Raw genomic sequence first — 12,645 nt, forward strand, 5'->3', positions numbered from 1 at the left:
CAGATTTTTATATGATTCTTTATCCTACAATTTTTCACCTATGTGTGCCACAAAATATTGGGGAAAAATAGAAGAATGTTGGAGGGTCTAAGGACCCATTTTATACGTCCAATCATACTACTTGAAAATTATTGTGTTATCCTGGTCCAAACACCACAGAATTCCTAGGTCTCTACTAAAAGTAGGTAGCACGCAAAAGGGGTGTCAAAATCCTAACTTGGTTCCAAATCATGGAGATTGAGAATTCTTGCATGATTCCGGTTCTAACAAGGTCCAACATTTCTACCTTTCTGTAAAAAAAGTTGTCAATAGGAATGGCGGAGAAAAGGTATTGGAGGGGTTGCAATCCCACTTTTTGCCTTCAATAGTACAGACTGAAAATGTTTACGTGATTCTGCATCAAACAAGCTGCTATATACTTATTTTTCTGCTAAAAAGCTGATGGGAAGAGGAAAGGAGGGAGGTGGTGACAGGAGGGCAATGCCCCCCCTCTCCATTATGCCACCGTCTCGACTTATCCCCCGCTTTATGCCTTATCCACATCTCCGCGTCAAGTTAGGATTTAAACCGTTAAAATACTGAATTAAGACTTAGCTGATTTTTCTCTGAGTCTTTATCCTACCATTTTTCACCTATGTGTACCACAAAAATAAAGTTATCAGCATCTTGGAAACTTTCAAATTGTTTACCTAATGAACTAATATATCTACAAGAAAACTGAAGCGTGATGCCGAGTACTTTCATTGGATCATAAGAGATTATCAGCAAAAAAAAAAAATTATCTCTTATTTATTCAAAATTTGATTTTCTTGTCGCCGGCCAGCTTGCTAACAGTACAACTAAGAAAGGAGCAAAGGGCAAGCTTTAATCTCTTTAGCAATAAGAGGACTGCTAAGGTTTAGGAGGGGTATGATACCATTTCCCTGCCTGAGTCCCAAGAGCAGAAATTGAAACATAATCACAGACAAAATGGCTTATAATAATAGATTGCAGCACTTAAGGAGCCGTATAAATATGCCCCATGTACAAATCCCTAATTTATTCTGTTGAATATTCAAGAAACTATTTTGGTGATTAAAAATACATATATAATAGTATTAGTAAAACACTTTTTTATAGATAGAAGGACTATTGACAGAATCGAGGAATCAAATACCATTTAAGATAAATCATACCATTTAATGTAAGTATACAGAGCACTAGTTACATAGTAGGTAAAATGTAAATTAAAGGCACTCCATATGGAAATGAATCTCTGGAATTAAAATATTTCCTTGCTTTTTCTACAATTGTTTAAGCATAAACGTCTGAAGACAACACAGGATATGATTTGGAAAACTGAAGAGACGTCGCAAATGCAGTTGGAAGACACAGCTCATCTATATACGGAACAATCTTGAGGTTGCATTAAACATTTTAGCACATCATCGAATGATACTAGTCCTAAAATTATGTCTTTCACAATGCAATAATTTTTCTTTTTCACAACAAGAGCTCTTGTACTTCCTGTTCCTCTAAATTCTCGGAGTACATCAGACACATTCACATCTTCTGAAATTTTCATCTCTAAAGCATGCAAACGAAACTCATCGACACGAAAAACATTACTTCTTTGAGAAACATCTAGTGCACAGAATTCCTCCAATAGCACATATCCAATAACAGTTTTACTCTTGTTCCTTACGATGATCTCTGAGTGCCCTCTGGCAACATAATTCAAAATTCTTTGAGGGCTAAGTTGTTCTCCCATCTTGACTGTGCCAATAGCTTTGTAGCACATTTTTTGACAACTCTTTGAATGTGCATGGTTTGACACCTGGATTTTTCTCATCACATTCTTAACAGGGAGTTTGCCGATTTCGATTATTGAATCCAATATATTTTCTTCTTCATGGTTTATTTCATCAGCATCCCGTGTTAAAGCAACTACAGCCTATAGGTCGTCTCCTGAAACTTTTACTCGGTGATTTGGGTCTTTCAAGCACCATGTGCACATCAAAAATTGTAAAGGGACGCTGATAATATATCCAAGATTGAGAGGTGACCAATAGTGCCAAAGCTGTGGGATCCAAGTCTCCAAGAACATTGTAAAAAAACCGATACTTATACAGCCGTGGGATTCTCACCAAAAAGCGGGTCATATGAAAAGAACAGTGCTTTGCCAATTTGCAAGGTCACATTAAAAACTTGCATAAAGAAACAAACCTTTTAAAACTTTAATAAGTAATGTACAGATCTTCCATTTATTAGTTTAAGTTTTTTCAACTTCTTATTCTCTTGTTTGATTGATTTATTCATTTGTATTTTAAAATCCAATTTGTCTGGATTCATTATTGATCGTGTCAATGAAAAAAAGATGAAAGACAAATTAACATCAAAAGCACCCATGACAAAGGAATGCAGTATATTCACTGCTTTTGGGGTTCTTCCATTTTCATAAATTTTGAATAGAAATTGAATTGCTTTCTCCTTATAAAAGTATTTGCTTTTATAAGGAGTATGACGTATTGTATGAGGTATTGTAAAAAAACGTCATAGTATGACGTATTGAAAATTCATACGTCATAGTATGAATTGATCACATAGACCTGGGAAAGATTTGGTGGCCAAATTATAGTTTAAACCGCGAAAGTGTATTTTTTTTTTAAAGGCTAGCATATAGAATATCGTTTGTATATATGAAAACGTGGATTATTATACACTAATATTTTGAGAAACGAATTTCGAAAATAAAACAAAAATATAACACAACTATATTCAAGCGATTTTGGTACTCCATTTATACAGTTGAAGCCGACTTTTGTCAAAATCAGCCACTACCTGACCTAGAAGTTTAAAAATGCAAATGGATGTACAGGAGACGCACATACATCTTAGACTGTCTCAGACTTGAGTACTTGGGACCTCAATGAGGTCAAAATAAACGACTTATACGACTTCACTAAAACCAGGGGGGTGACTCACCCTCCCTTCGGGCCACCCTAGATCTAGACTCTATCGATCCTTTAATTAAGCAATTTATCTGTCGAGCCTCTTAAAGTATTAATCCATTTGCTATATGTTCATTAGGTTGAAAGTGACGACGAATTATCGCTTGTAGCCTCTCTGGAGGAAGAAGTGAAACATCTAAAAGACAAAATACGAGTTCAAGACCAGCAGTTGCAGCACTACGAATCTCAGCACGTAAGTGGGTTGTTTTCAATGGTGACAGCTTGTATTTTTCTTTAGTTTTAGCTTTTCGCTGTTAACTTATGGCTTAATTTGTTTTTAACAGGCACCGTACTCATTCATTTTTAAGAGAAGGGGGAGGGCAATAGTAAAAAATATAGGGTAATTTAAATAAGAAGTGTACAGAAGCTTGATATAATCTACGAAGAAGGGGTGACCTCCCTATATGTACATCCCTGTCTGTAAACCAAGCTTATTCATCTGAATTTCTATATTATGCTTTAAATTAGCCAGATATATTCTATCAGTTGAGATTCGTTTTGCTTCTTTTAAGGTAAATGATATAAAAAAACAAAACAATAACAACATAAAAGACAGAGACAAACGCACACGGCTCGGTCCGATTATCTTAAGGTTGATACATTGATTTCCCTATAAAAGTTTTTCTGTTTGCTCCTTAAAAAAAAATTCAAGCGTAGCCTAAAATCTTGTCATGGAGCGATATTAAAGACTAGCAACAAATCAGATATTTAAATGTAACTGGTGCCGCGAATTTAGGAATAATAAAAAAAATATAGCGAAAATATAGCGAAAAATTAAAATGGTGAATAAAATAAACAGAGATAGACCATTTCAATGATAGAAAAAAAACAAGTTTTTTTTAGCTGAAACTAAGGAGTGACATTAAAACTTTACGAGCAGAAATTATTCCGTATACGACCTGGGCTGTCCCCTCCACAATCCCTCGCTCTTTACGCTAAATTTTGAAAACGTCACACAACTTTATTTTAAAAAAAAAAAAAAACTTTAGTGTAAAGAGCGAGGTATTGAGGAGAGGATTGCCGTACATTTCATATACGGAATAATTTCTTTTCGTTTTAAGCTTTAATGTCGGTCCTTACTTTTATTTAAATAAAACTAGTTTTTTTTATTTAATTAATCAATAATTCTTAAATAATGGGTGTTGTAAAACAATGCGTAAAAAATGAATCTTATAGCTCTGTAGGTGCTTGTAAGCCCCAGAAAGTGAATTATCAAGCTATCAATGCCTACTGCATACTGTACGAGGTCTTGTTAGCCCTCTACTGGGAGTCCTTGGAAGAGTATTACTCCGAAGCACAAGAAGACTTATCCCGTCTGGACCAGCTGGGCAGTGCCATTGAGTTATTCAGGACGTCATTCGCAAACGGTGCTGACGCGCGAACTGCACGTTATTTCAAGCAAATTTGTGGTCTTATGTCAATTTTAAATTCTTGATCAACCTTCTTAAGACCAGAGGTGGGTGTGCCTTGTTTGCCTCTTTTTTAAATTCTTGATCAGCATGCCTAAGGCTCTAGGCAGGCATGCCTTTCCAAAACTAACCTGACAAGTATGTGTCCAATAAGAGAGTCATTCATACTCCTGCCATTTACCCGTGCCCCAGCCATTTAAACATTTGCCTCTCAATTACTTGGATTAGAAGGACTATTGACAGAATCGAGGAATCAAATACCATTTAAGATAAATCATACCATTTGATGTAAGTATACAGAGTTTGCCCATGTCGAGTATTGAATCCAATATATTTTCTTCTATATGGCTTATTTCATCAGCATCCCGTTTTAAAGTTAATTACAACAGGCCCCTAATCAAACTGATTAGGGGCCAGAAAACATATTCGTCCATTCTAAAAAAAAACACTTTTTTTAGTCAACTTTTTGTTTAACCTGATTTTATTTTTCATTAAAAGTTAAAAATTTTAAACAGTTAGAAAGTTTGAAGCATTCCTACCCTTTGAAGAAAAAATAAACTATGTCCATTTTCACGATACGGCTAGTGATCATTTCAGTGACACTACAAATAAATTCGCAGACCTTTTAGAAATAATAATAGTTTATATTTTTTTTAGCTCAAATTGTACGGAATTAAATGAACTTTCTTTTCTAATGTGAAAAAAATTTAGTTACCCAGAAGAATTTTTGATTTTTTAGCCTTTCTTTGAGATATTAGTCGAATTTTACAGCACTTATTTTGAAACTGCAGTAAATAGAGAATTTTTTTTTATTATTATTTTAAAAATCATATTCTTGTAGATCTAAAACTTTTATTTGCTTTTTAGCCATCGGTAGTCGTCAAACACTCAAAACTTTGGAAATTGTATTTTCCAGGAAAAGTTGTTTAAGACCCTCTCACAGTAAGACTTTAATAATGTTACTATTTAGCAGCCGCTAATTTGAGCAAATCAGATATTTTAGTGGATTTTCTAATCGGCTGTGAAATTGTATAAAAAAATTTGATTTCCCCAAATCAGTGCTAGCTAAATCTAGGGATTATTAAAACCTTAATGCGAATGAGCCTTTATGCCTAAATATTATTGACTGCAATTTTTTTTTTCATGATTATGCTTTAACCAAGGTACAACAACCCTGCCTTTTTACAAACAAAATATTGGGGAAAAATAGAAGAATGTTGGAGGGTCCAAGGACCCATTTTATGCGTCCAATCATACTACTTGAAAATTATTGTGTTACCCTGGTCCAAACACCACAGAATTCCTAGGTCTCTACTAAAAGTAGGTAGCACGCAAAAGCGGTTTCAAAATCCTAACTTGGTTCCAAATCATGGAGATTGAAAATTCTTGCATGATTCCGGTTCTAACAAGGTCCAACATGTCTACCTGTCTGCAAAAAAATTTGTCAATAGGAATGGCGGAGAAAAGGTATTGGAGGGGTCGCAATCCCACTTTTTGCCTTCAATATTACAGACTGAAAATGTTTACGTGATTCTGCATCAAACAAGCTGCTATCTACTTATTTTTCTGCTAAAAAGCTGAAGGGAAGAGGAAAGGAGGAAAGAGGTGACAGGGGGGCAATGCCCCCCTCCCCATTATGCCTCCTTCTTGACTTCTCCTCCATTTTATGCCTTATCCGCTTCTCCGTATCAAGTTAGGGTTTAAACCGTTAAAATACCGAATTAAGACTTATCTGATTTTTCTCTGAGTCTTTATCCTACCATTTTTCACCTATGTGTACCACAAAAATAAAGTTATCAGCATCTTGGAAACTTTCAAATTGTTTACCTAATGAACTAATATATCGAAAAGAAAACTGAAGCGTGATGCAGAGTACTTTCATCGAATCATTAGAGATTATCATCAAAAAAAAAATTTATCTCTTATTTATTCAAAATTTGATTTTCTTGTCACCGGCCAGCTTGATAACAGTAAAACTAAGACAGGAGCTAAGAGCAAGCTTTAATCTCTTTAGCAATAAGACTGCTAAGGCTTAGGAGGTGTATGATACAATTTCCTTGCGTGAGTCCCAAGAGCTGAAATTGAAACATAATCACAGACAAAATGGCTTATAATAATAGATTGCAGCACTTAAGGAGCCGTATAAATATGCCCCATGTACAAATCCCTAATTTATTCTGTTGAATATTCAAGAAACTATTTTGGTTATTAAAAATACATATATAATAGTATTAGTAAAACACTTTTTTATAGATAGAAGGACTATTGACAGAATTGAGGAATCAAATACCATTTAAGATAAATCATACCATTTAATGTAAGTATACAGAGCACTAGTTACATAGTAGGTAAAATGTAAATTAAAGGCACTCCATATGGAAATGAATCTCTTTAATTAAAATATTTCCATGCTTTTTCTACAATTGTTTAAGCATAAACGTCTGAAGACAACACAGGATATGATTTTGAAAACTGACGAGACGTCGCAAAGGCAGTTGGAAGACACAGCTCCTCTATATACTGACCATTCTTGAGGTTGCATTAAACAGTTTAGCACATCAGCGAATGATACTAGTCCTAAAATTATGTCTTTCACAATGCAATAATTTTTCTTTTTCACAACAAGAGCTCTTGTACTTCCTGTTCCTCTAAATTTTCGGAGTACATCAGACACATTCACATCTTCTGAAATTTTCATCTCTAAAGCATGCAAACGAAACTCATCGACACGAAAAACATTACTTCTTTGAGAAACATCTAGTGCACAGAATTCCTCCAATAGCACATATCCAATAACAGTTTTACTCTTGTTCCTTACGATGATCTCTGAGTGCCCTCTGGCAACATAATTCAAAATTCTTTGAGGGCTAAGTTGTTCTCCCATCTTGACTGTGCCAATAGCTTTGTAGCACATTTTTTGACAACTCTTTGAATGTGCATGGTTTGACACCTGGATTTTTCTCATCACATTCTTAACAGGGAGTTTGCCGATTTCGATTATTGAATCCAATATATTTTCTTCTTCATGGTTTATTTCATCAGCATCCCGTGTTAAAGCAACTACAGCCTTTAGGTCGTCTCTTGAAACTTTGACTCGGTGATTTGGGTCTTTCAAGCACCATGTGCACATCAAAAATTGTAAGGGGAAGCTGATCATATATCCAAGACTGAGAGGTGAACAATAGTGCCAAAGCTGTGGGATCCAAGTCTCCAAGACCATTGTAAAAAACACCGATACGCATACAGCCGTGGGATTCTCACCAAAAAGTTGGTCATATGAAAAGAACAGCGCTTTGCAAATTTGCAAGGTCACATTAAAAACTTGCATAAAGAAACAACACGTTGAAAACTTGAATAAGCAGTGGAAAGATCTTTCCTTGATTTGTAGAATTTTTTTCAACTGCTTCTTCTCTTTTTTGCTTGATTTTTTCATTTGTATTTGAAGATCCAATTTGTCTGGATTCATTATTGACACGATCAATAATTAATGGAAAAAAGATGAAAGACAAATTAACATCAAAAGCACCCATGACAAAGGAATGCCGTATATTCGCTGCTTTTGGGGTTCTTCCATTTTCATAAATTTTGAATAGAAATTGAATTGCTTTCTCCTTATAAAAGCTTTTGCTTTTATACGGAGTATGACGTATTGTATGACCTATCTTATGAGGTATTATGAAAAACGTCATAGTATGACGTATTGAAAAGTCATATGTCATATTCTGAATTGATCACATAGACCTGGGAAAGATTTGGTGGCCAAATCATAGTTTAAACCGCGAAAGTGTATTTTTTTTTTAAAGGATCGCATATAGCATATCGTTTGTAGATCTAAAAACCTGGCTTAATTTAAACGACTATATTGATAAACTACATTAGAAAATTAAACAATAAAATAACACAACTCTATTCAAGCGAGTTTGGTATTTCATTTCTACAGTTGAAGCTGAATTTTGTCAAAATCAGCCACTTCCTTACCGAGAATTTTGAAGATGCAAATGTGTGTCCAGGAGAAGGAAATACAACTTAGACTTTCTAAGACGTGAGCAACGGGGACCTCAATGAGGTAAAAATAAACGACTTATACGACTTCGCAAAAACACGGGGGGTGAGTCACCTCACCCTCCCTTCGGGCCACCCTAGATCTAGACTCTATCGATCCTTTAATTAAGCAATCTATCCGTCGAACCTCTTGAAGTATTAATCCATTTGCTATATGTTCATTAGGTTGAAATTGACGATGAATTATAGCTTGTAGCCTCCCTGGAGGAAGAAGTGAAACATCTAAAAGACAAAATACGACTTCAAGACCAGCAGTTGCAGTACTACGAATCTCAGCACGTAAGTGGGTTGCTTTCAATGGTGACAGCTTGTATTTTTCTGTACTTTTAGCTTTTTGCAGTTAACTTATGGCTTAGTTTGCTTTTAACAGGCACGTACTCATGCATTTTTAAGAGAAGGGAGAGGGCAATAGTAAAAAATATCGGATAAATTGAATAAGAAGTGTACATAAGCTTGATATAATCTAGGAAGAGGGGGTGACCTCCCTATGTGTACATCCCTTTCTGTAAACCTAGCTTATTCAGCTGCATTTCTAGCTTATGGTGTAAAGTAACCAGATATATTATATCTTTTGATATTCGTTTTGATTATTTTAAGGTAAATGATATAAAAAAAAAACATCAATAAAAACATGAAAGACAGAGACAACAGCAAACGGCTCTGTCCGATTATCTTAATGTTTATAAATTTATTTAACTATAAAAGTTTTTCTGTTTGATCCTTAAAAAAAATTTCAATCGTAACCTAAAACCTCGTGACGGAGCGATATTAAAGACTAGCAACAAATCAGATATTTAAATGTCACTGGTGCCGCGAATTTAGGAATAATAATAAAAATATAGCGAAAATATAGCGAAAAATTAAAATGGTGAATAAAATAAACAGAGATAGACCATTTCAATGATAGTAAAAAAACAAGTTTTTTTTAGCTGAAACTAAGGAGTGAAATTAAAAAATTATGAACAAAAATTATTCCGTATATGACCTGGGCTGTCCCCTCCTCAAGCCCTCGCTCTATACGATAAATTTTTAAACCCTCACACAACTTTATTTAAAAAAACAAAAAAAAATTTATTGTAAATAGCGAGGGATTGTGGAGAGGATTGCCGTAAAATTAATATACGGAATAATTTCTTTTCGTTTTAAGTTTTAATGTCGCTCCTTACTTTTAGTTAAAGAAAACTAGTTTTTTTTATTTAAGTAATAAATAATTCTTAATTAATGGGTGTTGTAAAACAATGCGTAAAAAATGAATCTTATAACTCTGGAGGTGCTTGTAAGCCCCAGAAAGTGAATAGGAAAGCTATTGAATAATTTTAATTACATTAGAAATAACCCTTTTCGTATAAGCGATGTGTATAAAGAAATTTTGTGCTTTTGATAACACTTCCTTATAAGATATTTCTGAATGCTGAATAGAAAATATTCTGAATGTTTGATAATTGATGGGTTTATTTTTGTCACAGAAGAAAAGATAAATCAAGTCAACAACATATTTAGTTTTTTTTTATATGTAAGTGTATATATGGTGGTTTTAGAAAGAAGGGTTTTGGCGTTTAATGTTTATTGTGATTCTAGAAAATAATTTAATTAATGTTAAGAATTTTTTTAATGCTCTTAATAAATCTGCTGCTCCACCAGTTTTGGCGAACCAATGAAATTGTGACTTTTGTTGGCAGACTCTTTTGTTCGGCACTCATTAAGTATAAATATCACGAAAGTAAACTACATCTACGCCAAGGGGTTGCGGTAAAGCAACGTTTTAACAATTTATTGGGACTTTGGAGAAACATAAATGTTAACGTGAAATGACGTAGGTTTATAACGATAACGAATGAAATTAAAAGGAATTTCAAGAGAAAGGCTACTATCAAGCTATCAATGCCTACTGCATACTGTACGAGGTCTTGCTAGCCCTCTACTAGGAGTCCTTGGAAGAGTATTACTCCAAAGCACAAGAAGACTTATCCCGTCTGGACCAGCTGGGTGGTGCCATTGAGTTATTCAGGACGTCATTGGCAAACGGTGCTGACACGCGAACTGCACTTCAGGAGGCAAGCGATACCTTAATCCAGTGGTTTTAAGAAATAAACCAGCTGATCTATACTTCTTTTTCGGATAAAAAGGTTACGGGACGCGTACCGGATGATGGAGGGGACAGGAGGGCACGGCCCCCCCCCTCCCCATTCTTCCTACGTCGTTTCGTAGACCCCGCGGTTGGGCTTACACCCATCACCGCGGCCTGTTATGATGTACACCGTTAAAATAAAGAATTAATACGTATCTGATTTTTCTCTGATTCTTTATCCTACCATTTTTCACCTATGTGTAACACAAAAATAAAGTTATCAACATCTTGGAAACTTTAAAATTGTTTACCTAATGAACTGATATATCTACAAGAAAACTGAAGCGTGATGCCGAGTACTTTCATCTGATAATTAGATATTATCAGCGAAAAAAAAAATTTTCTATTATTTATTCAAAATTTGATTTTATCTTCACCGGCCAGCTTGCTAACAGTACAACTAAGAAAGGAGCAAAGGGCAAGCTAAGAGGACTGCTAAGGTTTAGGAGGGGTATGATACCATTTCCCTGCGAGAGTCCCAAGAGCAGAAATTGAAACATAATCACAGACAAAATGGCTTATAATAATAGATTGCAGCACTTAAGGAGCCGTATGCCCCATGTACAAATCCGCGTCAAAGTAGCGTCAAAAAGAAAGGTCCAATTAATCTTCGTGAAGATAAGCCACACCACACTGCAATTTCTGGTAAATTAACATGGTGGTCGGCCATGACATAGTCAAAAAGTCGAAAGTTATTCAGAGTAACTCAGACTCAGTGATCTATCAAAACGCAGCCAGTAGATAGATGGCATGAATGTAATATGTTTGTGTTAAAATTCGTGAAGGACTAATTGTACAATCAGCTTTGACTTGTAGAATCCTTTTATGAGGCTACAGAGCTCAGCTGTTTGACATACGAACGTGTAATCTAGATGAGAGTTTTGTTAATTAGATAAATTAGTGACGCGCATGAAATATATTGATATATTTCTATAACTGTTAGGCTTTGTCTATATTTAGGACTTTCTGGAAAGCTGGACCGTAAATCTAGGGAAACTTTAAGCTGAAAACAATGAAGGTGAATCCTGGTTGGTTCGGGGAACGTCTAAGAAGGGTAAATCCTACCAATCTCCAGCAAGGCTTGTATTGATTTGTCGAGCCAGATTTTCCAATTTAGTTTTCTATACAATACTAAATGTTGACGTGCTCTTATACACCGTTCAGTATTTTCTATCAATGTACTTTTAGTATAGTTTTGAGTTTTATACTAATATAATATCAAATTTTTCATTTTTATTATTGTTATGATATTTTTCAGGGATCGGTACATTGAGCAACTCTTATACCAGATAGAGCAGTTGACTGAGGAACTGCAGAGGGTCAAATCTGACTATCGTCGATACCTCGAGGAATACCTTGAAAGAATCCATGAACTAGAAAGTGTCGTATCTGATCATGATCGTGAGCTTAATAGAGAAAGAGAGGCAAAGGTGGATATGATACGTCAACTTGAAGATGGTACTAAAATCGCTGAAGCTGAAACAATTCAAAGGATACAAAACGCAGAAGGTAGAATTCTTATGATTGATCAACGCTTTTAAACTTACTTTTTGCTTTGTGACGCAATGTGCAATCCAGTCATGATTTATTTTCCTTTGATAAATACTACTTATGAAAAAGAACTTAGTTAAATAAGTTTTAGTAATGACTTATATTGTTAACAATCCTATGACAGATGATTATGTTTTCGTGACTCCTTAGAGCGACCTCAACTGGTGCTCACAAAATTTATAAAGTTTTATAAATTTTTCTTTTCTTTAATTTTATAAAAGTTTATAAAAGCGCGTGTTGCAAAGTTGGTGACTGTTCCGGCGAAAATTTCGAGCTATTCAGGTCACACAAGTTTCTTCGTCAAATCATAAGAAATAAGTAATTGACGACCAAAATACCTTTTCATTTTATATTATCATTAATTAGTTAATTATTTTTTTTTAACCAACTGTAAAATACTTATAAATTTTTGATAAAAACAAAAAATGAAAACAAAAAAAAAAATAAAAAAATAAAAAACAACAAATCTAAAAACAACAAAAATTAATTACAAAAACCTATAAAT

At 34.5% G+C, this 12,645-nt stretch overlaps 1 protein-coding gene across 1 annotated transcript in view; it reads left to right on the forward strand.

Moving 5' to 3' along the window:
- Window positions 1–2,356: 2,356 nt before the first annotated feature.
- The window catches only part of LOC148946433 (rab GTPase-binding effector protein 1-like), a 95,484-nt gene continuing 85,195 nt past the window's right edge, over window positions 2,357–12,645 (forward strand). The window contains exons 1-2 of the mRNA XM_089097699.1: window positions 2,357–2,422; window positions 3,070–3,183. Of these exons, the coding sequence (XP_088953825.1) occupies window positions 2,357–2,422; window positions 3,070–3,183 (180 nt within the window). The remainder of the gene's footprint in view (window positions 2,423–3,069; window positions 3,184–12,645) is intronic.

Source organism: Artemia sp. Qi Xiang Cuo, chromosome 12, assembly GCF_049724085.1.
Source record: "Artemia sp. Qi Xiang Cuo chromosome 12, ASM4972408v1, whole genome shotgun sequence".
Lineage (NCBI taxonomy): Eukaryota > Metazoa > Arthropoda > Branchiopoda > Anostraca > Artemiidae > Artemia > Artemia sp. Qi Xiang Cuo.